Source organism: Typopeltis vanoorti, chromosome 2, assembly GCF_054136105.1.
Source record: "Typopeltis vanoorti isolate ZY-2024b chromosome 2, IOZ_Tvanoo_1.0, whole genome shotgun sequence".
In the NCBI taxonomy this organism is placed as follows: Eukaryota; Metazoa; Arthropoda; class Arachnida; order Uropygi; family Thelyphonidae; genus Typopeltis; species Typopeltis vanoorti.
In genome coordinates, this window is record NC_143550.1 from 18,568,681 (window position 1) to 18,595,078 (window position 26,398).

Here is a 26,398-nt window from a genome sequence, read left to right on the forward strand (position 1 = left end):
TAATATTATTAAAATCTTAGTATTATTTTAATAATATTAATAACATTATTTTAAAACATTATCGACTAAAATATTAAAATTTTAGTAGATAATGTTAAAAGTATGTAATGTTAATCCATTATGTTTTGCATAAGCTGTCCGTATCATTAATTTAGTTCTTTCACGCACAGTTATTCGGCCGCATAATGGAAACGTTTAGCCTTCATTATTGCGTAGCTGAAAGACTAACAAAACATGCAGTTCTTTCCGAGAACGCACATCAAAAGTTTACACGTGATCGCTTTATTTATGTTTTAATGTTTTTATTATGATCTTCATCCTCAAAATTTAATTAAAGCCCACTATAGTTTAATAGTCTTTAAATGAACCCTTGCTCCAAATTTGCTAGATACGGCTGATGACGCTCACTAAATTTTGAATTTATTTACTGTTGGAAGCGACATTTTTGTTATTTCAAGGCGGGGGGGGGGTATTTTTTGCGTAAGTATTGAAACGAGCTTGGCTTTTTTTTTTTCCTTCTTTTTTTGGTGACTTGACATATGTTATCTAAGAATATAAGAAATTCTGTTTTCTTCCATAAAAATATGTAAGGTTCAATTATTTGATGCTTGCAGTAAAAAAGAGCATAAGCGTGCCTACCAGATGGTGATAATGTGACAAGGGTAGGAAAGAAAGGCGTTCTTATATGTGTATTTAGAACTGAGATTTTGGAAACCAATTTCTTCCAGGATTGAACGAAGAAATTAAAATAGTGAATTTCTACTCAAATGTGCGTTTGTAGCATACTGATTACAGCAGGGTTGCTAACCCATGGTGCTTGCGCCAAAAGTGGCACATTGGACCCCAATGAAAATAATAAAAAAGTAAGCCCTATTTATGCAAAACGTATTGACCAAAAACCGATTTGTAGAAAAAAAAAGCTAAAACTTAGTAATTATTTTTAGCGATTTTATTGTTTCGTGTACATCTTTTGCACATTCGCTTGTTTGATCCTGAGGCGCCAAGCGTTAGCAACATCAGTGCGTCGCAGGTTTTTGTCAGTCAGTTTACAATTGATACTAGTGCGCTACGGAGTTGGGCTTTTTCCGTCCTTTGTAAACATTTGCGGTTTTGTGCTTTTTCGAAAATTAAGCCTTGTTTTTTTATATTCAGTTACCCATGACAGTGCAAAAGAAAAACAGAAGGTGATTATATGTGAATTCAATGAACAGTGGGAAAATGAATTCTTATTTTTAGGTCTATATTAACATAACGAGTTCAGATGCGTCATACAACAAGAGTTGTATGACGCATCTGAACTCGTACGTGAAAAAACTGGCTCATGGAACGTAAAAGTTTGGCCACCCCTGTAAGATTACAGGAGGAAGAGTATTACAAATAAAATGGTATTTTTCTTCTAGAGGAATAGTGCAATCATGCCATCACAACGCGTTCTTTCAAGGCATTCTTCAGTTTAGGAACGCCAAAATTCACAAGGGATCAAAAGAATTTTGTCATTATTTTTGGAAAGCAACTCGTGGCAGCTATTGCATCGTGTGCATGGGCATTGTCGTGATTGATCATCCAGTCAGTCGGCCAAAGTTGAGGTCCCTTCTTAGGAACAGCTTTACGTAACCTCGCAGCATTTCTAGACAACAATGTTGGTTTACTTTTTGTCCTTGTTTAATAAATGCGAAGTGAACTATACCCTTACGATCGAAACAAACAAACAAACATTGTCTTGATCTGAGATCGTTACATTCGTACCTTTTTTGTTCTTAGCGAAAATATGTTTTCCATTGCATGCTTCACAGTCATAGTGAAAGTGCAAGGTTTCATCACCAGTAATAACTCTTTCAAGAACAGCCATTTGTGAAGAAAGATAAAAACCAACATCAAACTGCTGCTGCTTTTGATCTTCATTTAAAATTCGAGGAACCATATTTGTAGAAATTTTTCTTATTCCCATATCGTCCCTCAAAAATCTTCCTCACTGTTTCTCTGTGTAAAACCTAATTCTTCTTCTTTCATTAACCATGCATTTAATCGCTGTTGGACTGAACTAATTGCCGCACGTTTTCTATTTCACTTGTTGGGCGAGTTTGTGGTCTTCAGGTTATTCCTTCAATGTCTCTCATGTCTTCCCGTCCCTCTTTAAATCTCTTATGTCACTGAAATACACCAAACGTTATCATAGTATTGTGAACTACTCTGTTTCACTTGCTCTTTTGCCTCACTTTGCACAAAACTTTATGCAATTTACTCATTTTTCGTATAAAAAAGCAACAAACATGTTCAAGCTACCACAGCTTGTCAACTACTGATTTCATTGTTTTTATATACTCAAGGAAATAGCTCGCATATGTCCATACATGCACAGTCGCATGGTTCTCCCTGCCTTGTCATACGCGCCATAGTACGATGCCATTCCGAGAATTTAATTGTCACACTTCGTATAACAGTTTTGGATGTCTTGATATTCCGCTAAGCAGAATACCAAGGAAGGAAAGGAGAAGATGTTTGTAGGGGGGGGGGATTAATAGTTATTGGTCTTGAAATAGGTTGTAATGAAATGTCAACTTTAAGTAAGAAGTGAATAAAAAGATGTTATGGAAGGATTATAGGAAGACAGGCAACGAGGCGTGTGAGAAATCTAACATTAAAGAAACAACCGCTTGTTGACCTCGGAGTCGAATGAGTAAAGCGTCTACTTTTCTAAATACGAGGGCGTGATTTCGAAACCCACGGTGGCATGTTTGTAAGTGTCCAGTCGTAGATGAATTCCATCGTCCTGTGTGAACACCAGTACATTACTTATTGGAGGAGTAACATTAAAACGTAGCTTATCGAACTCTTGACTAGTCTGTGTGTGTGTGTGTGTGTGTGTGTGTGTGTGTGTGTGTGTGTGTGTGTGTGTGTGTGTGTGTGTGTGTGTGTGTGTGTGTGTGTGTGTGTGTGTGTGTGTGTGTGTGTGTGTGTGTGTGTGTGTGTGTGTGTGTGTGTGTGTGTGTGTGTGTGTGTGTGTGTGTGTGTGTGTGTGTGTGTGTGTGTGTGTGTGTGTGTGTGTGTGTGTGTGTGTGTGTGTGTGTGTGTGTGTGTGTGTGTGTGTGTGTGTGTGTGTGTGTGTGTGTGTGTGTGTGTGTGTGTGTGTGTGTGTGTGTGTGTGTGTGTGTGTGTGTGTGTGTGTGTGTGTGTGTGTGTGTGTGTGTGTGTGTGTGTGTGTGTGTGTGTGTGTGTGTGTGTGTGTGTGTGTGTGTGTGTGTGTGTGTGTGTGTGTGTGTGTGTGTGTGTGTGTGTGTGTGTGTGTGTGTGTGTGTGTGTGTGTGTGTGTGTGTGTGTGTGTGTGTGTGTGTGTGTGTGTGTGTGTGTGTGTGTGTGTGTGTGTGTGTGTGTGTGTGTGTGTGTGTGTGTGTGTGTGTGTGTGTGTGTGTGTGTGTGTGTGTGTGTGTGTGTGTGTGTGTGTGTGTGTGTGTGTGTGTGTGTGTGTGTGTGTGTGTGTGTGTGTGTGTGTGTGTGTGTGTGTGTGTGTGTGTGTGTGTGTGTGTGTGTGTGTGTGTGTGTGTGTGTGTGTGTGTGTGTGTGTGTGTGTGTGTGTGTGTGTGTGTGTGTGTGTGTGTGTGTGTGTGTGTGTGTGTGTGTGTGTGTGTGTGTGTGTGTGTGTGTGTGTGTGTGTGTGTGTGTGTGTGTGTGTGTGTGTGTGTGTGTGTGTGTGTGTGTGTGTGTGTGTGTGTGTGTGTGTGTGTGTGTGTGTGTGTGTGTGTGTGTGTGTGTGTGTGTGTGTGTGTGTGTGTGTGTGTGTGTGTGTGTGTGTGTGTGTGTGTGTGTGTGTGTGTGTGTGTGTGTGTGTGTGTGTGTGTGTGTGTGTGTGTGTGTGTGTGTGTGTGTGTGTGTGTGTGTGTGTGTGTGTGTGTGTGTGTGTGTGTGTGTGTGTGTGTGTGTGTGTGTGTGTGTGTGTGTGTGTGTGTGTGTGTGTGTGTTAGGTCACTGAACGGTAACACTTAGGCAGTATACATTGCTTATACAAGTGCACTGTTGATGTACACGTGTCTTAATTGCACCGCAAACAAACTCAGCTCTGTTATTAATGATATACGACAATTAACATTCTAGAGTATGCATAAATTTTCCCCGGAATCTTACTTCTTAGTCATAATATTGCTAATAACAAAATCAATAATGAAAGTACTTAATTGATGGACCAATATTTCAATAATTTCATCAGTTGATTATGTGATAAATAATCCCTGTGAGGTCAACCCTGCTTATTAGAGATCCGAAAGAGTTGCTTATAAAAGTTCCCAGTTTGGCTTGTAGTACAGATTTTCTGAATATCCTCTTTGGCCCATCCACTGTACCAATATTAAATAGGTTTACTGCCTTATGTGGGTGGAATTCACATAAAAAAGAACAAAAAAGATTGAGAGCAGTTTGTTCATTATGACACCGATGATCATAAGCTACCCAGAACTTACGCTTACATTTTTAATACATTTATTTTTAAATGTAAATCTGATAGGCTTATTCCACGTTGTTCCATTCACTATCATCTGTTAATAGTGCTCATCTTATTGTGTAACCGCTTTTGTCCTTCAAACCACTATTAGTTAGTAGCGTGTGCTGGCCAACATTCATTGGTACTGAAGTGACTTCCGATAGCCAATGGGACGATATTATCCATCAAACTGAGCACCAAGTAACAGTTTAATTAACACCGTGGCTCAGTACGATTTACAAGTTAAGAAAACCGCAATATGAGAAAATGTGCGAAAATCATCCGTCGCAACTGAAGATCAGTGTATGTTTATTAGTCTCTTTGCAAAGGTGTGGTGAATACGAGAGTAATCGTGAGTGGAAAGAGTTTCCTGATGAGGATGGTAAGTGCACAGACAATTTATGTGGCAAAAAAAGGTTTGTTTCAGAAAACTCTTAGGCGTGTTAATTTTTATGCATTAGTATTATTTCCATATATTAATTATGTGGCTATTTAGCCTATTTTTGTTTAGGAGTGTCTCTTTTTTATAATGTCATTGGCCCTTTACTCAATTTTAGGGTATTACTGAAGGTTTACATAGTTACATATGTGAAGAATATAAGAGGAAAATTCACTGTTAAAGGAAAGAAAGGGGTTGGAAAAGTGGTAGTAGAGCAATGTGGGAGAATTATTGGTGAGGCAAGGAGTATGTTGAATTTTTTGAAAAAACCCAGGTTTTTTATATATATTATATTATTAAGGGCGGGCAGAGAATACATTGGGGTGGTCAAAAATATAAGCTATTTTTTTGGAGAAGGGGAAGGATATGATGGGATAAGATCAGGGGTGTGAGCCATTTCGACCGTGTGTCGTCTTCGGAGCTCGTGGGAATGACATAGCCTCCACTTTCTCCATTCTATTTTTGACCCCCCCCCTCCCAATGTATTTTCTGCCCACGCTTAATAATATAATATATATAAAAAAAACCGGGTAAAACGTTCAACATACTCCTTGCCTCACCAATAATTCTCTCACATTACTCTATCCCCACTTTTCCAACTTCCTTCCTTTAACAGTGATGAATATATATCACCACACGCCAGGATGCCGCTGAATAAGAACAACCAGCAACATCCTACAAAGGTATGTCCAAATTTTCCCTCTTATATTTTTCACATATGTAACTATGTAAAACTTCAGTAATACCCTAAAACTGAGTAAAAGGCCAATGCCATTATTAAAAAAAAAAGGAGCACTCCTAAACAAAAATAGGCTAAATAGCCACATAATTAATATTTACTTACAGGAGTAACACGGGAATTTTCCCAGAAATAATACCTATTATTTCCATTACAGAACCTTAATTGTATTAATTTAGCAGAAACAAAGTTTGGGAAATACTGATATAATGGAACGCAATATTTAATATTTCAGTGCATCGAACAGAAAACATAATATCCTATTATATTATAATAGGACATTGTGTTTTTCTATTCGTTCATGTCAACGTGATGCAGCTGTACGTCTGTCTTATGTACTCTAATATTCATTTGACTTAATTATCAGATATACCATATAAGTGGAATTTCCTTTACAACTAAAAGCAGGTACGTTTCAAACAAGATATGTAATTTGAGACAATTTATGTTGTCGCTAAACATCGATGAAATATAAGTTAAATTACGTACCTCCTCCTCAGAGGTGTGGAGTTTTGCGTTGTCTTCTTTTGCTTCTTCTGCTATTTCATCTTCGGAATCTTCTGACTGCACTCCACTGTCTGCTGTACTAATTCCAGAGCTTCTGTGCTGTCCTGCACTGGATGAAGAATCCTCAACAAATGCGGGATTATCTGCCCCTATCGATTTTGGCTGTCGGTTTTGCACCTGTTGTCGGTAAGTGTGATACTTCTCCAAAGTCGGTGCTCCTTCGGGTTTCGTTTCAGCATGCTCATCGTCAACCACCCTCTTAAAATCGCTGTCGTATGGCAAACTTTCTTTAGTCCGAAGTAACTCTGCTGCAAGAGAGAGCTTATTGACGTATAAATGTTTTTCCGCACCGCTTTCATAACGATGAGGTAATAGTTCCACATCCTCCGATCCTGTATCGCTGTCAGCTTCATGTACGATAATCTCAGATTGCGTAGAATTAAAATTATTTGGTGGAGGAGGAGTTGGGTATTTCTTCTCAGGAACGGTTGAATGAGAATTAAAATCTTCTGAATCTGACTGATCACTAACGCACTCGTCATAGGCAAGTTTGTAGATAGATTGGTTGGGTGGCAGTGCCTTTCTAGAGGTAAGCTGCTTTAGCCTGCTGAGCTCGAGTTCCGTTTCTCTGATAAGAGCTTCCGACAGATAGCTGTAAGAACAATCCTCAGTCTGTTTGTTGGATGATGGATCAGTTTTATCACCAGACGAATGATCGATAGTTCCACGTGGCACCACATTTGTCTTTCGGTTGAGATCTGTTGTTGACGAATCCGGAAGAGCAGCCACTCTGTTTTTGATGTTTTCTTCAACCGGACTGTTGGTGGGTACTCGGATCACCTCAAATACACGCTTGGTACCAAGATTTGATGTGACTACAACCTCCTTACGATTATTATGGCAACTCTTTTCTATCGTTAAGTTGGCCTCTTCGTCACTCTGTCCTGTCTTCTCTGCATTCCATTCCGATAACCGTTCAGCAGCTGAAGTTTCGCTGACAGTCGGACTGCCAATTAGAGCACACTGTGACAAAGACTTATTATCCGTGCTTTCTATACTGTGGCACAAGTAAGATTGAGATAGTTCCTCAGAGTTTTGCTTGCTAGCATGAAGGAAGTCGCTATCATCTTTAATTTCACTCGTACATGGGGATTGTTTTGCACTCCACTCTAGGGGACTTCTCAGTTGCACAGGACGGTGATCACTGTCGTCTTCGCTTACTGAGGCATACGAAGATGTGTAACGCTGGTGAAGATTATTCGATCTCTCTATCATTCGGTCGTCTGGATGTAGCTTCTCTGAAACCATCGCTTCACCATCACATTCAGAATGAGATAAATCTGTTAGAATATTATTTGGGGTGGTGGTCGAGGCTGACTCAGAGAAAGTACCACTCTCTGTATTGTTCAGTTTAGATGAGTCTCTTATCTCCTTGTCTTCTTTATCCTCTTTCATTTGAAACATCTTACTGCACCCATTTGTGACTCTTTCACTTTCTTCTTCATGGAGGTTGCTATCGTCCATCGATTCGACTGTACCATTTGTTTTACTTCCAGTACTGCTATGTGTATCTACCACTGGTTCCGTAGAACCATTCCGTGCATTTTGCAGTCTCTTATTGTTATTAGGATCTTTTTCAGCATCTCGAGAGATGTTTTCACTTTGGCAAGGACTCGTGCCATTTTCTGTCACGCAAGTTACTGGTGGCTTCTCAGGAAGTTCATGCCTACTCATTATTAAATTTGTAGGAGGACTGATTTGAAGTTCTTGTGTGAGAGGTTCATCTTGTGGTGAGCTACACGCGTCAGACCGACTAGCACAACCATTCATTTTCTGACTAATATGCTGGTATGCTTCGCGTTCCGCTTGGCGAATGAGATCGATTGCAAAAGCTTCAAGGAATGCGTAATTCTCTTTCTTTTCTTTGCACTCCCATCTGTTTTGGTCACCACGAGATGTATTTTCTGTTGCACCACGAAAATTGTTATTAAATGGGTTTTTCTTTGATGTCTGAGTTATAAGAATATCCCTGCTGCTGAGACTCAGACTGATCGTTGTTTGATTTGAATTAGAAGAATTGGTCAGTGATGTGGATGAACTCCACCTGTCTTCATATACGTCATCCTGTAAAAAAAAATCAGATAAGTACGGTCGCTTAAATATTCTTAGGAAAATAATTTTAAAAAATATTTTAAACAATCGTTTAACTCATTTTCAGTTCCCAAAGGGAGAATCGACTGAAAAAAAAATTTAAATCTGTAAAATCGTTATTATTATATATAGTTTATTATATAAATATATTATATTATCAATTTATTTAGAATATTTATTATCAATTTATTATTATATATTAATATCAATAAAGCCTCTTTTATTAGAAAATTTTTTTTTAGATTAGTGATGATACTTATTTACTTTTCCACTAAAATACTCCTTAATCACCTGCACGTTTTTAAGAAGTTATTTTTAGTGATAAAAGAAGAATGTTTTATGCGAAGTAATATTTTAGTTAGATTCCTAACAAAAGAGTGTTTTGTAAAAATTGAACTAAAAAAAAGCAAATAATGTAGCTAAGAACCGTAAAGCATAGTAGTTAAATTCATCCGGTAGTAAAGAATGATCTTACTGATTTTAGGAATAATAATAAAAAAAAAAACTGCAACGGGAAAATTCTGGAAGCTCTGTGCTATTAAGGATTTAATAGAAATGTCAGCGAAATTGTCGTGTTCGAACTATAAGATACTTTTATGTATACTCCTCTGAATATACAGCTCTAATTTTGTAATAAATTAAATTATTTGAAAGATTTTATATTTTATGTTCATCTATGTCGGGTAATCATGCGAAACTTTGTTCGGTATCGAGCAAACATAGGTCCTCCCCGAATTCATTTTCATTTTGAAAAGAAGACTTTGGGGATATTGGTTGGGATTGCAGCCGAACCAATTAAGGCTGTTATGTCTGTTAATAGCGTACGTTTCTCGTTTTTTTTTTGTTTTTTTTGTTTTTTGTGGATGAACAGCCCCCAACACACACCCCAGTTTTAGGAAGGAAAAGTTTTTATCACCCCGCCTTATGAGACTGGTTATCCTGCCTCATATTGAAAAACCTGTATGATGGTTCTTTGCCTCATAACTGGCTTCGAACCTAAGGTGTTGACATCTGTCCTAGGAAAGATGCCAACTCTACTTTCCCAAATCGAATTTTCTTCAATAAGAAGATTTCATGCGTAAAAGAATTCTGCCGAGCATAAATTCAGCTGTAATGATTGCTTTAGAAATTAGAAGAGAGACGTGATTAATATCCTCGAAATAATAGTTTGAGTTGTAGAAATACTCCTTACCTAGGAGTCTGTTTTGATTGTGCTATTGAGATAGCTTGGATGGCAATCATATTATTTTCAGTTAGTAATAACAATGCTGTAGCATGCCAGGAAACAAAGAAAATTGAAGAAAATTACTTACAAGTGTCATGTTGCTAGGAAACTTGCTTCGTTTGCGTATTAGTGTCAACATACTTTAGGGTATCATCACTTTTAACCACACACACAGAGAGAGAATGGAATCGTTTTGTATTGTAATTGATGTTAAAATTGTGTTTGAAATAGCAAATGCAATGTCTGTATTGTATTAATGTATAACACTAGTGATTAATATTTATAAATTATAAAGTGTTCCCTAATAATTTTGGTAGTCGCCAACCTTGAGTAATAATGCTTTCGTTCTCCAGTCAGTAGGCCATGCAAATTTAGGTCCATTTGCGTCCCGCCTCGAGAATGGATATTTCTGAATGCTGTTAGGTCGTAGATAAATTTCACTTCCTATTGTAAGACCACCACACTACTTATTGGAGGCCGGAAATGGTTTTAAAAAAAATTCATATTTGGTATCTAGAGTACGGTTTCTGGATTGTTTCTTTGCCAAGATATTAAATGTAATATAAGCTTTCTTGAGTGCTACTCCTAAATAAAATAAAAACTGCGTTTGTGATAATATGTTTAAAATTTGTAATTTATGGACTTAATTTACATACTTGCAGTTTGAGAATTAATGTTTCGGATTCCTATTTACATATGCATGCGGAAACATTTTAACTTTAAAATGTCTGTTAATTTAAATGACATTCTGAATAAATATGAGTTGACGGCGCAAATAATTTAATGTTTTCGAAAGTAATGTTACTCGACTAGCTGTTCTTCTGTTCTTCATTGCTGAGATGATTAGTGAATTTTTCTTCGATTATTTCGTAATCATTCTACGCACGATTTAAGAATATTTCTCTCTTGGTTATGTCGCAACATTGTCGAAAGCAACTGTAAAGATTCGGGCGCGAACTAAGTTCGTTCCCTTCCCTCTCACGTACATAACTTAATAAAGTATTTTCATGTGTTGAAAGATTGACATCATAATTAGCGAGCCTCTGTGAAGAATAATTATTTTCTGATATTAGAAGAATTTTGTTTGGTAGGTGCATCAAGATAGCGCTCCCTCCACTTATCCGCGGGGGAATACGTTCCAAGATATCCCCTGGATACCTGAGACCGCGGATAGTACCAAACCCTATATATACTATGTTTTTTCGTATGATTTAATTTATAAATTAGGCACAGTAAGAGATTAACGACAATAACTAATAATAAAATAGAACAATAATATACTGCAATAAAAGTTATCTGAATGTGAATGAAATCTTAGCAACCTCATACGTTTTTTTTTATTTATTTATTCATTATTTTATGAAGTCGAAAACTTTCACCTTTTTCACTAAAAAGGAAGCACTTTTGTAGCTTTTCTTTGACATATTCGAATTGCCAGCATCACTACTCTTGCAGTTTGGGGCCATTATTAAGTAAAATAAGGGTTACTTAAACACAAGCACTGCGATACTGTGGCAGTCAATCTGACAACCGAGAACTACTCACAACAGTGCGCAATTTAAAACTTATGAATTGTTCTATTACTAAAAGAAAGAGCCTTACGGCTACATTTTGGCGATGTAAAATTACATAGGCAAAGTTGGATACTAGATCCAATATTATTTCCGAGTCGAATGTTTGTAGAGCTAAGGCATCTTAGCTTGCACTCGGAGATGCTGAGGATTGTATTCTCGCACGCTCTCAGGTCAACTTACGAAACTTTCATAGTTTCTACACACATTCGGCTTTGCAATAATGTTGGATTTAATATCCACTTTGACTATATAATTATAAATTGTTTATTTCTGGAATTTTCCATTTAATGTTTTCGGACCGGAGTTGACCGCGGATAACTGAAACCGCGGAAAGTGATCCTGCGGATAAGGAGGTAGGGCAACGGTAATAATAATAACTGTTTTAATATAACCTATTATATTACCTTAATATAAATGAAATAAGAAATATAAATGATGGAACGTTCAGACTCAAATTAGCCACTCAAGCAAGGCTGCTGATTTCATTGGGCTTTCTGTAAATGTTAAAAAAAAAAAAAAAAAAAAAATTGTTTTCTTGAAATGAACTTTTACCTCTTCCTCGAATCTTCCCCTTCTCTTTCTCCTTCGCCTCTTTGGATGATACGATTCTGCTTCTGATAGAGGTGCGTTAGGCGGATAACGAGGGGCTGCCAACGGATAGGGTTGACCTGAAAGGAAGTTACTTTCAAGTTGAAAATGAAGTTGAAGTATCCATTTCTGGTTAACTAGTCATATAATAAGAACATCTTTGTATGGACAATCGTTTTGGCTGTAGTCCATATAATTTTAAATAAATAAATAAATAACATAAAAGATTATTTTTATTGACTTTTTTATATTTTTATTATTTATTTTTTTATTTTTGCGTTAGGGAGGTAACTAGCATATTCGTTCGCCATTAAAGAATATTCTCGACTTAACTAGAAAGTATGTGACGTGAATAGTCTAAAGTAGTGAGAACAACGTTTGGACTTGTCTGTCTGCTAAAACTTTGTATTAGTTTACGTTTAATTATGAGATACGCATGATTTCATCAAGAGCTTGTGTAAATAGTCCATACAATTTTTCTTTTATAAATGACAAACATTACATAATTTATAAAATGCTTATTGTGCATTGGTTTTGTTAAAACATCCGTACGTGATTTCCAAAATGGATATAATTTTTGAAATCAGTGTAGCATAAATAATTTGAAATCAGTGTAGCATAAATAATTTGCTCTCAGTTATTGAACTGCGTATGTAAAAGGATAAACTATGGATGAACAGCCATAGTTTATCCTTTTAATGGATAAATCTATGGAGAAATTATTACATTGATTAAGATATCTCAAAAACGTTGTAAAACGACTGTAATGTTTTGCACCGAGTAGACTAAAAGTACTTCTTTATCTCGAGTTATTTAAGATCGAATAGTGTCGAAATAGTTAAAGTTCTCGAATTTTCGTAATACAGTGAGACAGACTTAACATTGAACAGGTTCACAGTTCAGATTTCTATGATTAAATCGACACATGAAAAACGTAAGAAAGCCTACAGAGAAACTTCAGCGAGGGTTATCAGATGTACTCGTAGTAAAGAAAGAAAGAGCATCAAAATACCGGTAATCTGTGGCTTATCAACGGTCACCTCTTGATTTAGTGGGAGCGGATGAAAGAAATATTCTCTTTTATCAGAAATGCATCATAACAACCTAACTTCAATAATTTATTGCGCTTGAAGGGTCGGTTGCGTAATGTTTGAATAAATAAGCACATCACTTGGATAAACTTACAGATTTTGGATACGGAGTTAAAATATGAATGTAAGTCCGAAAACTGTGAGTGTCCCTAATAAGTATGTAGATCAATTTTTGTACGGCTGAGAGTAATGTGACGGTGTTCTGTTCACACAATGCGTTGTGTTTTCAACAGTTTTGGTCACAACAATAAAGCTTGTTGTTCTTGGCCGCACGATCCTTACTCACTCAGATCCACTCCTTTGGCTTCCTTTTGTTCTAAGACGAAACTGCAGTCAAAAGACGAGACATGAGGACTTTTCAATGATTCCGACCAAATCGCTTACATTGCCGAACTCGAAATAAGGAAAAGTAGCAATAATGAAACTTAGTGAATAAATTGTAAAGAGTCTATGTTGAAGCTAAAACAACTACTTGTAACTAATCTGAGCCTATAATTTGTTTTATAGACAGTGTGAAGACGTCCAGGTAGTACCTCGTACTTCACCGAATTTATACAGAAATGATATTTCGACCAGGTGCCCGTACCATCGTAACTGTGATCTCTCAAGCCAAGCCAGGCGTGGAAGGCCAAGGACTCACCGGATAGATTATATCCAGAACCTTGGGTGGACACGTCTGGGAGTCCCACCAGAACACCTGAGCTTGGTGGCGGAGGATCGTGACCATTGTAGGTTCCTCTTATAGCTGCTGCCCCCACAACCCAATTAAGAAAGGTGGCCTTGAAGATGGATGGATAATATTTCGATCAGCTTTTACCTTTCTGTTAGGTAAAACCGAAAGCAATAATTTGTGGGCAGTCTAAATAATATACTGAATGTTAGCTTATATTTTAACTTATATCGTTCAACTTATGTTAGCTTTAACTCAGCTTACTTGAGTAGAATTTGTCTAATTGGAAGAGGTCTCGGTTTAACATTTAGGTATGTCATCACACTTTAAATGTCATAAATAATAAGGCGAAAGTGTTATAGACAAAAATAGTTAATATACTAGTAATAATCTTAACCAGTGAAGATAGCCATAAAACGGTATAGTGATAAACAAACACATAACAGTTCTGCGAAAACTCACATATCACAGGAATTTGAAGTACTATTGACTACTAGAAAAATGAAAAAGCTCTCCCTGAGGAACACATATCTCCTAAGAAATTGAGCAGAGATCTCATTGACGGCTTACTTCTCCGTAGCCTGCAGAACGGTTGCTCAATCCATCCAGTAGGTTATGGGTTCGAATCACTCTCTCTCTCTCTCTCTCTCTCTCTCTCTCTCTCTCTCTCTCTCTCTCTCTCTCTCTCTCCAGGCATCAATATTTATGCATGCTTTACGGGGGTAGATGAATTCCATCGAACGGTGCGATACTACTACATTGCGGATTGAAGGTCTGAAGGCTGCTTGAAATAAAAAATCCCAAACCGTTACTGTCCTGTCACTGTTCAGTGGTTCGGATAACTCTTGTGCTACTTTGTGTTTCTTGTAACGTCGAAAATAAATCTTTCTACAGCACATCGTTTAACGTGATTCCATGCGCACGATGCGTTCATCACGACCGTGCACGCTTTACGTTGCTCCTCACCTCTTTATTGTTTTGAGTTGGAAGATTTTTCACGAATCCCACGAATATCGTGCACTACGTGCCAAATTCTGATAATCCTGAGCTGGTGGCGTACTCTTCACCGGTGCTTCCCTTCTTCATGTAAAGCTTTACATAATATCTCATTTCTTAGAGTACTGCCTAGAATTAGATATGATAACTTGAGAAACCCGTTTGCTGAGCATAATATTTTCGCTGAAAGTCGTACAACAACACAAATAACTGTTATAGACATGCCTTTTAGATGCTAGAATATAGATTTTTTCCCACGCTATCTTTTCAATCATCGAACCATAATTACAAATAGCAATACTTTAAATGAGATAAATGAGTTTAAGAATGAATAATAGACCAAGAAAAAAGTAATGTAGCCTGAGTTTGTTTTTAATTTTACATTAACTGTAATTTAAAGTAAGAAAATTGAATGTGCAAGGATTTTCGTCTTATAATCTTATATATAAAGGAATATCTACTTGTTTGTCAGTCGGATATACAAAAATTTACACCGCTGGGCCCAGAAAAACTCATACTCAGTATCTGGACCTAAATTTGAATAGTTTATATTCACATTTTCATAAAATTTTAAAATTTTTAGAAAAAACAATTCCGAATTTTTTGCTACTAAAAGAATTTATTATTTTAGTAGCATTACATTCACTTGCATTAGCTAAACTAAAGAAACAATCTTGTTAAAGACGGATCTTTTACGAAACTGTTATCAGGCCAACAATTATTAGTATAAATAAACTAATGATAAACGGTGGGCTCCAAAATTTACACTAAAGGGTCCTCAACAGTAATGACATTAAAATGTCTTAGTCCAAGTATTTTTTGAGGCATTCGAGACTCGAAAGGAATAATTAATTATTGAACCAATCTTAAGAATTTGGAAATATTTACTGATAATACCTAATTTTTCCGTTTGCTTCCCTTCAAGCAACAGTAGAAACAACCACACGTGTCTTTTATTTGAAAACCTTTGGATTTCATTCTCAGATCTACAAAACAAGGAACATTCCTACGTGCTTTTCATACAGATGGTGAGCCAGCTGATCATAATGGAAGGTTACATTGTTTCTACTATTGAAGTACGGGATTTCTACAAAGACTTTCACAGACAGAAAACCGGTAAAAGGACACGGGTATTATTGTACTTTCACCCTTTGGCTTTATAAGGTTTTTGACTTAGATCAGAAGAACCCTTTTCCCTAGTTGCCTTTTAAGGCAATTTCACCATTGCGTTCACTGTTGAGTCATGTGGGGTAAAAAAAAAAAAAAAAAAAAAATGAATAGCATTACTGATTAGAAAGATTCGGGTAAAACTCGGATTTTGCATTCTGCAAAAGAGGAAATCGACTAGAAAAGTTAATAGACAGTTCGGCTGCCCCATATCCTTAGTTGCATCGACTGTAATTTCAACCAAACCCACCCCCTGATAACGTGGATACATAAAAAGTAAGCTGTTGTAAGCATACTCCTCGTAGCAGCCTTCTCTATCCCACTGTAATATGAAGTCACAAATATTGCTGCAGATGTTTTAATGTCCACAACAAAAGAAGGATTTATAGAGTCAGAATAGATATACAAATTCTGCGAAAAGCCATAATGATATATAAAAAGAATTAATTACCGACTCGCGATACAAGTAGCACAAAAAATGTGTATGATTGGCAGCGTGTCTGGCTGTATGAGGAAAGTGGAAGTGGGGATTGGTGCGCATTCGGTCTGTTCATTTGATTATTATTAAAAAGCTGTCGAATTTCCTCCACACAAGCATTGGAAAACGAGTACACCAATTGTTCGTTAATAACCTATACACTTATATATATATATATATATATAGAAGATTTTTCAGGCAGTAGAACATGTCGATAACATCATTAGCGGAGTTCTTTATGGAAATAATTAGGGTACTAGTTATATCCAGTCTAAACATTTTTTTTTCTAAGTTACAATAATAGGTCAGTCAGTGAGTATTGTTGATGCCTGGAGGATCTGTGAGTTTATTTACCTTTTGTGTTATATCAGACTTTGCAGCATTAATTTATGAAGATAAATGCATGATTTGTTTAAACTTTGGTTTATTCAGGTGTTAATTTAATGCGTTAATGGTGAATAATGATATTCACATAATTATCATAATCATAAAAACGACCGGCAGGAATATGATCAGAGCAAAAAGAAAAAAAAAATAGACACCGACTAATTATTGCTTTTAATCATAGTTACATTTCTGGAGTGCAGGTTGGAAGCATTAATTAGCTATCGAAGCCATTCAAAGCATACTTGTTGAATTGCTAGGACACCAGAATATTTTCACATGTTCATGTTAAGTCTATTCATCAACAACACTTTTCGAAAGTTTGGTGAGCTTGAACGAGAAGTATTATTATGTATATGAAGAAGTTGTAAATAAAATGTAGCATAAGTTTTCTTTCTCTTACACACACACACACACACACACACACACACACACACACACACACACACACACACACACACACACACACACACACACACACACACACACACACACACACACACACACACACACACACACACACACACACACACACACACACACACACACACACACATCACTTGTTTTTATTTTTTCTGTATTGTTTTCTTTAATAATGTATTTAAAGTAATTTTTAAGGGCAGTCTCTTTGCTAACAGCCTCTCTTTGGTTTTTAAAACCTCTTCAGCATCTAATATAAACGTTTAATATCGTAATTGGATTGATTCCTGTCATACCCATCTCCCTCAAATGATTAGAAAGGCGAAAAGTGAGTAGTACAAGATATTTCTAAAGTTCGTTAATTAATGATAATTTATTTATTATATTTTGTTTAATTTAATGTACCTCATGTTATTTACTTTTTCCTGCTGATAATTTTGGACTAAATTTTTGGGATATGTGTTTGCGTGTTTCTTTTTACTGAATTAAAAAAAATGTTAATTGTATTCAAATATTTGTTTACTTTTTTATTGTAAATAAATGGAAGTATTTATTTATCCGTTATCTGTTTGTCACGAAAATTCTTTAGAATTAGAAAGTAAGAAAAAACACGAAATACGCTATACGCAATATTAACGTTCAACTTGCTCCCCCCTTAATTTACTTCAGTTTTTTTTTTTTTTACTTTAGTTTTTACAGTTTTTGTTTATTTTGTTTTTTTACAGTTTGGTATCAATATGCACTATTTTAGACATCGAATTACTAATGTCCAGTTTTTCACTGTGAATCGCCAAAAACCAAAACATGAATAAATTTATGGTAAATGAAATACCAAATCAGAATTATAAAAGTCAAATTTACTCTACTCAGCTAATAGAATAGACTAATATTCACTTGATAGTGTACAGTTAATTTTTAAATAAACACTGAAGATCTATATGAACGCATATTTATATGATCATAGACCACACATGCACCGTGTGCGTAGTGAGAAACATGTTTTCTGTCTGACGTATTCTTAGACCTCCTGCATGAATACTTTCATACATACTGTCACTTTGTTGCGAACTGCAATCCTGCTCTACAAAACAGCGTTACATAACTTACTGACGGGTTCTCTACAAGTCAAGGAAATGTGCGCATTGCATATTTAATTAACTAACAATGATAAATTAACCACCTCCGTTACTTGCTATTGTAAACAGAATTGTGATTGTAGGAAAACTTTCCTAATTTTAAAAAAGCCGTGCATATAACTAGTTTATATCTATATAAATAAGAAAGTTGGATTCTGGTTTGTTCAATAACATGTTAGTAACATGTTATTGAACTGCTGAGTTGACTTCATATTCCATTTATCTTAATAATATAAAATTATTATTAATAAGTATTATGCAAACTTTAAAAAAATAACGAGAAAACTTCAAGAAATTGTAAGGATCGTAAGGATCACATTTGTCACAATTTTTATATTGAATGTGACAGAGTTCTCAACACATCATGGAATTCAGCCTTCGTAATTACTCCTTGGGATTCTGAAATGTTATTAAAACAGTTCGCGCGATAATTTCTTCGTATAATAGGATGCGAAAGAATAGAGATCAAAACGAGTAAGGAAATACATTTATTCTCATGCCTTTACATCTCTTAAACCTCTGAAAAGAGTACATATAAACATGATGGTTTCACTTATTGTGTATACCAACTGAAATAGCAGTTCTGTTTCGTAGTAACGATGGTAAGTGAAATTCTTATTAAAAACTAAACAAAATGTTTGTGACAAAGTTTCTGCCCCTCTATCCCCCCTGAAATTCATCTGCAAGGCCGTCTTCATGTGTCAATGAGTTGGAAAGAAGCCTCTTACAGTTCTCTGAGTCACGATCGGAATGCAGTGCATTTTCTTTCGAGTCTTAATAAATTCATCACCTTTGTCTTCACCTTCATTGTATTCGATCTTCGATTTTTTTGTACTACTTTCCTCTCCCTTATATAACACGTAATTATCCCTTATTTCTTTGATTGTGATATGCTCAGCTGCACTCAGTAAATATGCGAGTTGATTACGCAATTCGTATTTTAATCTCTTTGGCTTCTTAACGTTGTTTTTCTTTCTGTCTCGTGATGTGCACGGTGACCCTCTGTTTTTGTTAACTTCAAGGCCATTAAATGCCACATTTACACACTGCTGCAGTGCCGCAGGAGGACATACCCACAAATGCCTCCTTAATATACTTGGTAATTTGTACACGTCAAGAAGGGTACTTGAAACACATGGAGCTGCTTTAATTTTTCTTTCTAACTGAGTGTGGAGAGTTCGCGGAATGAACTGATTTTTCTTAAGAAAAGTAATTTAGTACCTTCCTTCTGAGGGTCAATTGGCAGGGGTGAAAATACCTATCCCTGTTCATCCTCTAGTATCTTTGACATTTATTGAGGTCTGGCCAGGAAGTTATATGGACGATCAACCGGAGCCGAGCGAATTGCCAAGATATTCTGTCCATATTTGTCTGATTGAACTTGCTTGACTTTTTTTTTTCAGCCTGGATTCGAAGCTCAAATGAAGTTGTTACTCTCCAGATCAACTGAAAGAAATTGTTTTTTTTTTTTTCATCTTTATCATTGGGGAAAAATACTAATATTTCTTAATAAATCCTATTATATTTATAACCTAATACTTCCTGCAGTGTTTACTGCATGTCATGATGCATAAACAGGATGGGGACTTATGGATTAAAATAATTTACAGTACTAGATTAATATAGTCTGGGTTCTAGTGTACATTTTTAGAGGCTTCCTCATCTAATTGTTTTCACATTCACAAACTAGCATTTGATTTTAATAACATCCACCTGGGTAGCGTTTCCCTTTCGAAATAATAGGTTGCGAGTTTCACTCCCAATGTGTCAATATATGGATTTCTTTAGGTATTAGATGAATTTCGTCCCCATGTGCGAGACCGCTACTCTACGTTTGTGAAGCTTGAAGTGACTGGGAAAGAAAGTTCCATTTTCGGTTTGTTGGTCAGAATTTCTGGATTACCTAACCGCTGTTTCACCAACTGTGCTATTGTCCTCTAGGTTTTTTACATATAGATAAACATATAGTTTCCGCCCCTATCACTATCCTTTGTGGATAAGTTTCCAAAAACACTTGTTAAAGAGATAGAACACTTTCTGATTTCTTAAAAAACCGCGACTTCCTATTAAAGATTTACATAAGGATTCGAACACTTCGGAAGATGGACTTGAAGTAATTGCGCCCCTGTGCCAAAACGTATACCCTTTTACTACTTACGCCATTCGATCTCGCAGTGCTCACCCTGGAATAGGAAAATTTATCGCACTACTTGCAAACAGAACATATTTCAGTACTTTCATATGCGTTGCTTTTCATCCTCCACTACACTGTAAGTAGATTATTCAGTTCGCTGTGCTAAACCATTCATTTTCATCATCTCGCAATCCCTTTGGCATGTCGTTAAATATACTAAGTGTAATATTTGCGAAGACTGTTGCTTGTATATATAATCTTATATCTTAGCTTATATGTTTCTTTAACTTAATATTCGTTTTCTATTATTTACCTTCTTTATTGTTCTATCTTAAGTATAATTTTTCTTGCCTGGGATCTCCAGATATTTGTTTGATTGAAGACTGCGCCTCTGAAATTCCGCTATAGGTAACAGAAAGTTTTTATACCCTAGTAGATCAATTAATCACTTATATCCTATTTTAGCCAAGGTTTGCAGTCATGGCAAAATTTACTCATAAATCACTACTAATCATTGGGGTTCCACCATCAGGTCCGAAATAGTGTTTTTTTTTTATCAACAATAACAATAAGTTTAATTTCTGATCAAATAATTATACATATCACTTGAAATCACAAGATTCATTTATGAAAGGTAATTCTTAGTCTTTCTCAATCACTCAACTTGGTTTCTATTAAATTCTCTCGCACTTACTTAGTTGGACCTTCAACAAGCATACTTTATAATACAAATATCAGAAAGTTATACCTATGACATGAAATCGTTAGTTGCGCTTGACATTCCTAATTTAGCATCAATCAAAATACAACATGCATGTATACAAATATATCTCTCAGAATTTCATTCCTTTCAAACACTTAATCATAATCTAGGCAATTGTATTTATACAATCCACCTCATTGAATTTCAAGCATTCCAATGATGCGATAGCAGGAACATACTCTATCACAAAATTCAATCATAAGTACACATATAATCAATTAAAGAAATTTCAATAGCTCAATCTTTTCTCCAAGGGAAATTAACTGCGCTCATGCTTCACTCATTTTGCGATTACTCACATTTGCTCTAAATACTATCTCTTTAAACTAGACAATTTAACAGTGCGATAGGGAATTCTTTCTTAATTCATAAACAATAAATGAATATGTAGACTCATATGGGTCTCTTCCTATCTTGTATGTGTCTTCCGTCCTTTCCTTTTTCCGGCGCTTGAGTGGGGGTTTCTCTCCTCCGTGTTTGGAATTCTCCTCGAAGGGACACCGGGCACCGATGAATACTCGTAGCAGCAGGCGGGATATAGGGTAGGCGTTCCGGCGTCTTGAACTGCCCGGCAAAGGATTTCTGCATAGGCTTGGTCGCACTTATTCGACTACAGGTCCTTTACGGCAAGATTTCTCCTTGACTATCGCCTCCGGATATCTTCGGCTGTGACTGAAACGACATCGGTGGATGGGTCGCTCCACCCTCCCCTCCGGAACTTACACCTCGGGTCCTCTTTCGTGGATGGTTCACTCAGGATGAAGAAAAGGAAGCCCTTCTCATCTTCGAACACCAGAGTCCTTTGATTAAGTTTTTGGGACCCCTAGCGTCCCCGTGCGAGTCTTGCAAGTAGTTTGAAGAACCCTGTATAATGTTTCTCGAAAATTCGCCGACAATCTTACTTCCTGTCTTTACTACCATAATCTTGCTTACGGGACTTTCTTTTTGATTCGCGCCCTTTCAATATTGACTTTGAAGGTCACCAGCGATGGGTCTTGCAAACAATCTTCAAAAGACATGCCGAATTTCGGACGATGCTATTGGTTTCAATATTTCTACATCCCTTCTTAAACAATGAGCGACTTAATTCCCTTTGGGCTTATTTTGCTCTTTATACAGATAGATTTACATAGAGAACTAAAATATACAATTTTACAAGAAAATTTAGGTGAATTCCTACTGTAAAAAGTCGATGTTTTTAGATAATTTATTTTGGCAACACCGAATTTTTACATAAGGTCTTCTCGAGCATAGCTCTTCTATAGGACAGTCACGACGTGAAATTTGCCTTTCATTTGGAAAGACCTAGGTTTTAATCCTATCTGGGACTCAAGAAATCTTTACAAGTGCTTTCCAAATGAAAGTGAGTTAGTCGTTCTCATACGGTGGTGGCAAAGTTGTTCCTTTCGGAAACTCGGTTGTCCTCTCTCAAAATCAATTAAAGATGGGAGTTTAAACACATCTGAAAGTGAATAACTTCGAATGAAAGTTATTCACTTTCAGATGAATTACTTTCTCCATTTCGTTCCATCCATTACGATGTTCAACCCATCTCGGGTTGAGTCCTTTAGTTAGAGGTTTTAGGCAATTAATACATCCGGACTGCCGCTCCTCTTCTACATCTTCTAAAAGTATTTTATGTCTGTAGATATGTGTTCACGGTGCCGATTTGCCTGTTATGAGGATTGAAAAACTCTAGTTTCGTGGAGAAAAACCCTCTACCGCCGTATGAGAATGGCTAACTCACCTTTGATTGAAAAGTCTGATATAGGTTCTTTGCATCATAGACGGGATTCGAACTAATGGATTTCCAACCAAAGGGCTCCTTCGAAACCAACTGAGTTACGGAGGCTATTATTTTCGTTATTAGGCGAAATACAAAATTTCATCATATAATAATGCTGTGTATGATACTTATGAAGCGCGCCTTATTGCGTTTATTACAAATCATCAGTCCCACACATGCAAAAGCGTGTAAAACCTTTAGTCCTCATAAGGGTATATAAACCGTGGATGGGTTAGAAGTTGGGATGTGAGCTTGGTTGGTTGTTTAGATACACCACAGCCAGTGGCGTTGCTAGAGCTTTTGTCGCCCGGGGCGATCCCTGAGTTTGCCGCCCCCTCTCAATACACACTAAAAATACTACAAAAAGTCAAAACGACGTATAGGGTAAGGTTGAAAGCGCCGCCCGAGGAGGACCCCCCCCCCCAGCTACGCCACTGACCACGGCAACTAAAATTATCTTCAGAGTGTTATGTCTGTAATCTGTAATCATGGCCTGATTGTAGTTTGAAAAAGTTTCATGTTTGGTCTCTAGAGCTCTGGTTAATCCTTGGCCGCCAATGGCATTACTATTTATGCTCCAAGTACTCAGAACCTTTCGTGGGTGGAATTCACAAAAAAAATGATTTACTTACTATAATTATATATAAAAAGTTATAATTAGTAATTACACAGTATACTCTAGTCATTACCACCGTTACCGTCGAGGCTGTTTTCATTGGGTAGACTTGAAAAGCATACATTTTTGGAGATTAAGGTTAAATGAGGAGGTTGAAATTAAAGATAGAGGAAGGCTAATATAAGTATTCAGCGAAGCTCTCAACATTGAACTGTAGTGATTTAATAAAGAAAATGCTGTGTCAAAAATTTTTGAATGATGTGGATTTTTGTGTAAAGTCTGCGTTACTTATCCTAAGAGGAATCGTATGAACCCTCTCTCTCTCTCTCTCTCTCTCTCTAGTTTGAATTATCACGAGTGATTTCTGTTTTTAAAGTTTCTTTAAGATGAAGAAAGAAAACCAAACCAAGTCTTTCCAAGACTTGGAAAGGCTCAAAAATTTTTACTGCACAGTATTAGTGATTTTAAGCAATACTCAAGCTTAAATGAATTGCACTCCTTGCTAAAAATTGCCTTTGATAATTCAGTCTAGAGAGAGAGAGAGAGAGAGAGAGAGAATGAAAGAAAGAGCATAAAATTCCTCTTAGGGATAGGGTAAGGCAAAATTTTCACAAAAATCTACACCAAAAATAGTATATTCCGCTTGTTCATGCACTTTTAGTGGTGATATATGCCTAGAAGAGCTTATGTACTCTAATACATTTTGAAACTGAAAATTTGTGTGGAAGTATGGGCGAGGTTTTTTGATGACATTCCTATTCACGAAAGGTTGTTTAACCTACCACAATAACATTAGTATCACGGACGGATCAACGGATGGGCATTTTTAAGTTGAAGCGGTTTGAAATGTCTGGTCTTTTTTTTTTTTTTCTAGATACTACAGGGTACTCATATTCATTTAATTGAAGAAATTTTGAATTAATTTGCATAAATTTACTTAAAAACAATTGTTTCTAGTTTTGTGTAGTTTTTGTCATCATTTTTCTCATCATTAAAATAAACTAACAGGGAAAAAAAGGACTGAACGTCTCTTTAATTTCATTTATACATTTCCAGAATCTTCATTTGGAGATTCTCCAGGTCGAATCAAGTTTTTTCAGTAACTAAAAATGAAATTTCATCTCTTTCAGCAGTAGCAGTTGGAGAGGTTGATCAGAAATCCAAATATAGCATCAGTAACTAGACATCTGTCTGCACAGTTTTTAAACTACTAAGATGCAAGTGCATCACGTCTGTTTTAAGAACGGACTTCAAGGTTAGCAGGAGTCATCATTATTGAGCTTACTTTGCGAAACATCGTTATGCAACATGTAATCTTAATAGGGTTACAAACGTGAATAATGCGTTTCATACACACTCTACAATACATTGCTACTACTGCAATTGCACATCCTCAATATTCTGTCTAAAATGAAATGGATCTTATAATTTAATCACCATAATATTTAAACTCTGACTACAATTAATGTTTTGAGCTGTTCTTCTCAGACTCACTAAGTACTACGCACATTTCAGATGATGTTTCTGATGTCATAATCATCTTAACTGCTGCTATTCTTTCACAATCCTTCTGGATCGCATCCTTTTTTATGCATTACTTAATCACAGCATTGATCCGCTATAGGCTTTTCGGCCTCCCGTACATGGGACCGGCATAAAATAATGCAGGAAAAGTAAACCAAGTACTTAGAAAATAGGAGGATGGCTGTGGCTGCAATTTAGAAGTAAAATCTTTACAGACATTATTTTTGTGTTGTGTTTTTTCCATATTAAAATTTCTGTTGCTGTAATTATAGTGCTGTCTGAATTTCACAGGGAAAACAGAAGAAAATAATATCTTACGTTCTCATTAGTTTTTTCCAATAGGAAACAAAATAGCTGACGAACGACTATCGAAACCTGTTTGAACGATAACTACACAACAATATCTGTAATATTTTGATTTCTATTCCCGTCTTTACATCCCCATCGCCCCTCTGATTCGGTCTGAATATGCTGTAATTCTCAGGGAACCTTAAGTAACATGAAGAAAAATACTATTCTCAAATGGATCGAAATCGGTTGAACCATAGGACCTATAAAGCTGCCTACCAAAGAACCCCCCCCCCCCCTACCCCCATACATACGCTCACACACGACTATGTTTTAATCCTAATGCGCTGATATTCTCAGGGTATCTGAGGTAATTTATAATTAATAAATTAAAATCAGTGTGACTCATTCTTTTTACTCTCTAAAGAATCTCCTTTAGCCTTGAGAGTTTTTTTTTTTTTTTTTTTTAAAAAATCGGTGGTACTTTATCTTTTTCCTTCGTGGACTGAATTAGTTTCCACTGAATTAGAAACTTTTTTATTTACTTCGCAGAAATCAGTTTCCCATATAATGCGACTGCCAATACTTCATTTGCGTCTTTATATTTATATTTATATCGAACCTGAGCATAGTTCGGCGAGATATGAATTGGGAACAGCCTTCATTAAATGCTTCGGTCAACTGCTGTACACAGAAAGTTCTGTTTGTCCGTATAAGCCTTCTCGAGACGAACGGCAATCTGTCTTAGTACTCCAGTTACGCCTCTTAGACAAGCAATGTGGGTTATTTTCCCACTGATTAAACTTCCCGTATATCTAATCTGAGAAACCAGCAAACTCTGCTGTTTTCAAAATTGTGGTCCCAACCAGACGGGCACCCTCAATAAGCCCTTTATCGAACTCCGAAAGATCCTTGTGCGATCATTGTTAATAGTGTGATCCACACTATTGAAAATCACTGACCAGCAGAGCAGCATTCTTAATAGTTGCATTATCTAGTAGCATTCTAAAATAATATGCAAATATCCAGAGTAAGTAACGTTTACGTACATCTGAATAAAATAATGGTTTCTAATTCAGTGCTCGGTATGTTTACAATTCCAAAACAGGGTTATCGAACTCTTTAACTCACTAAGGTAATAATAGTAATATTCTATAGGTTAACACTGTTTCATAGTGAGGTTGACAAAGAAATAATGAATTTAGGACCGGCAATTGGTCACATGTTAGGGATTAGTAAAGTATATAAAGT

General features: G+C 36.3%; 1 protein-coding gene across 3 annotated transcripts in view; it reads right to left on the bottom strand.

Moving 5' to 3' along the window:
- LOC150108856 (uncharacterized) overlaps positions 1 to 26,398 on the bottom strand; it is a 137,728-nt gene that overhangs the window by 29,429 nt on the left and 81,901 nt on the right. For all 3 annotated transcript variants that reach the window (XM_090410397.1, XM_090410406.1, XM_090410387.1), the window contains 2 exons: positions 11,659 to 11,774; positions 6,139 to 8,280 (listed from right to left, as the gene is read on the bottom strand). In XM_090410397.1, the coding sequence (XP_090266523.1) occupies positions 6,139 to 8,280; positions 11,659 to 11,774 (2,258 nt within the window). The remainder of the gene's footprint in view (positions 1 to 6,138; positions 8,281 to 11,658; positions 11,775 to 26,398) is intronic.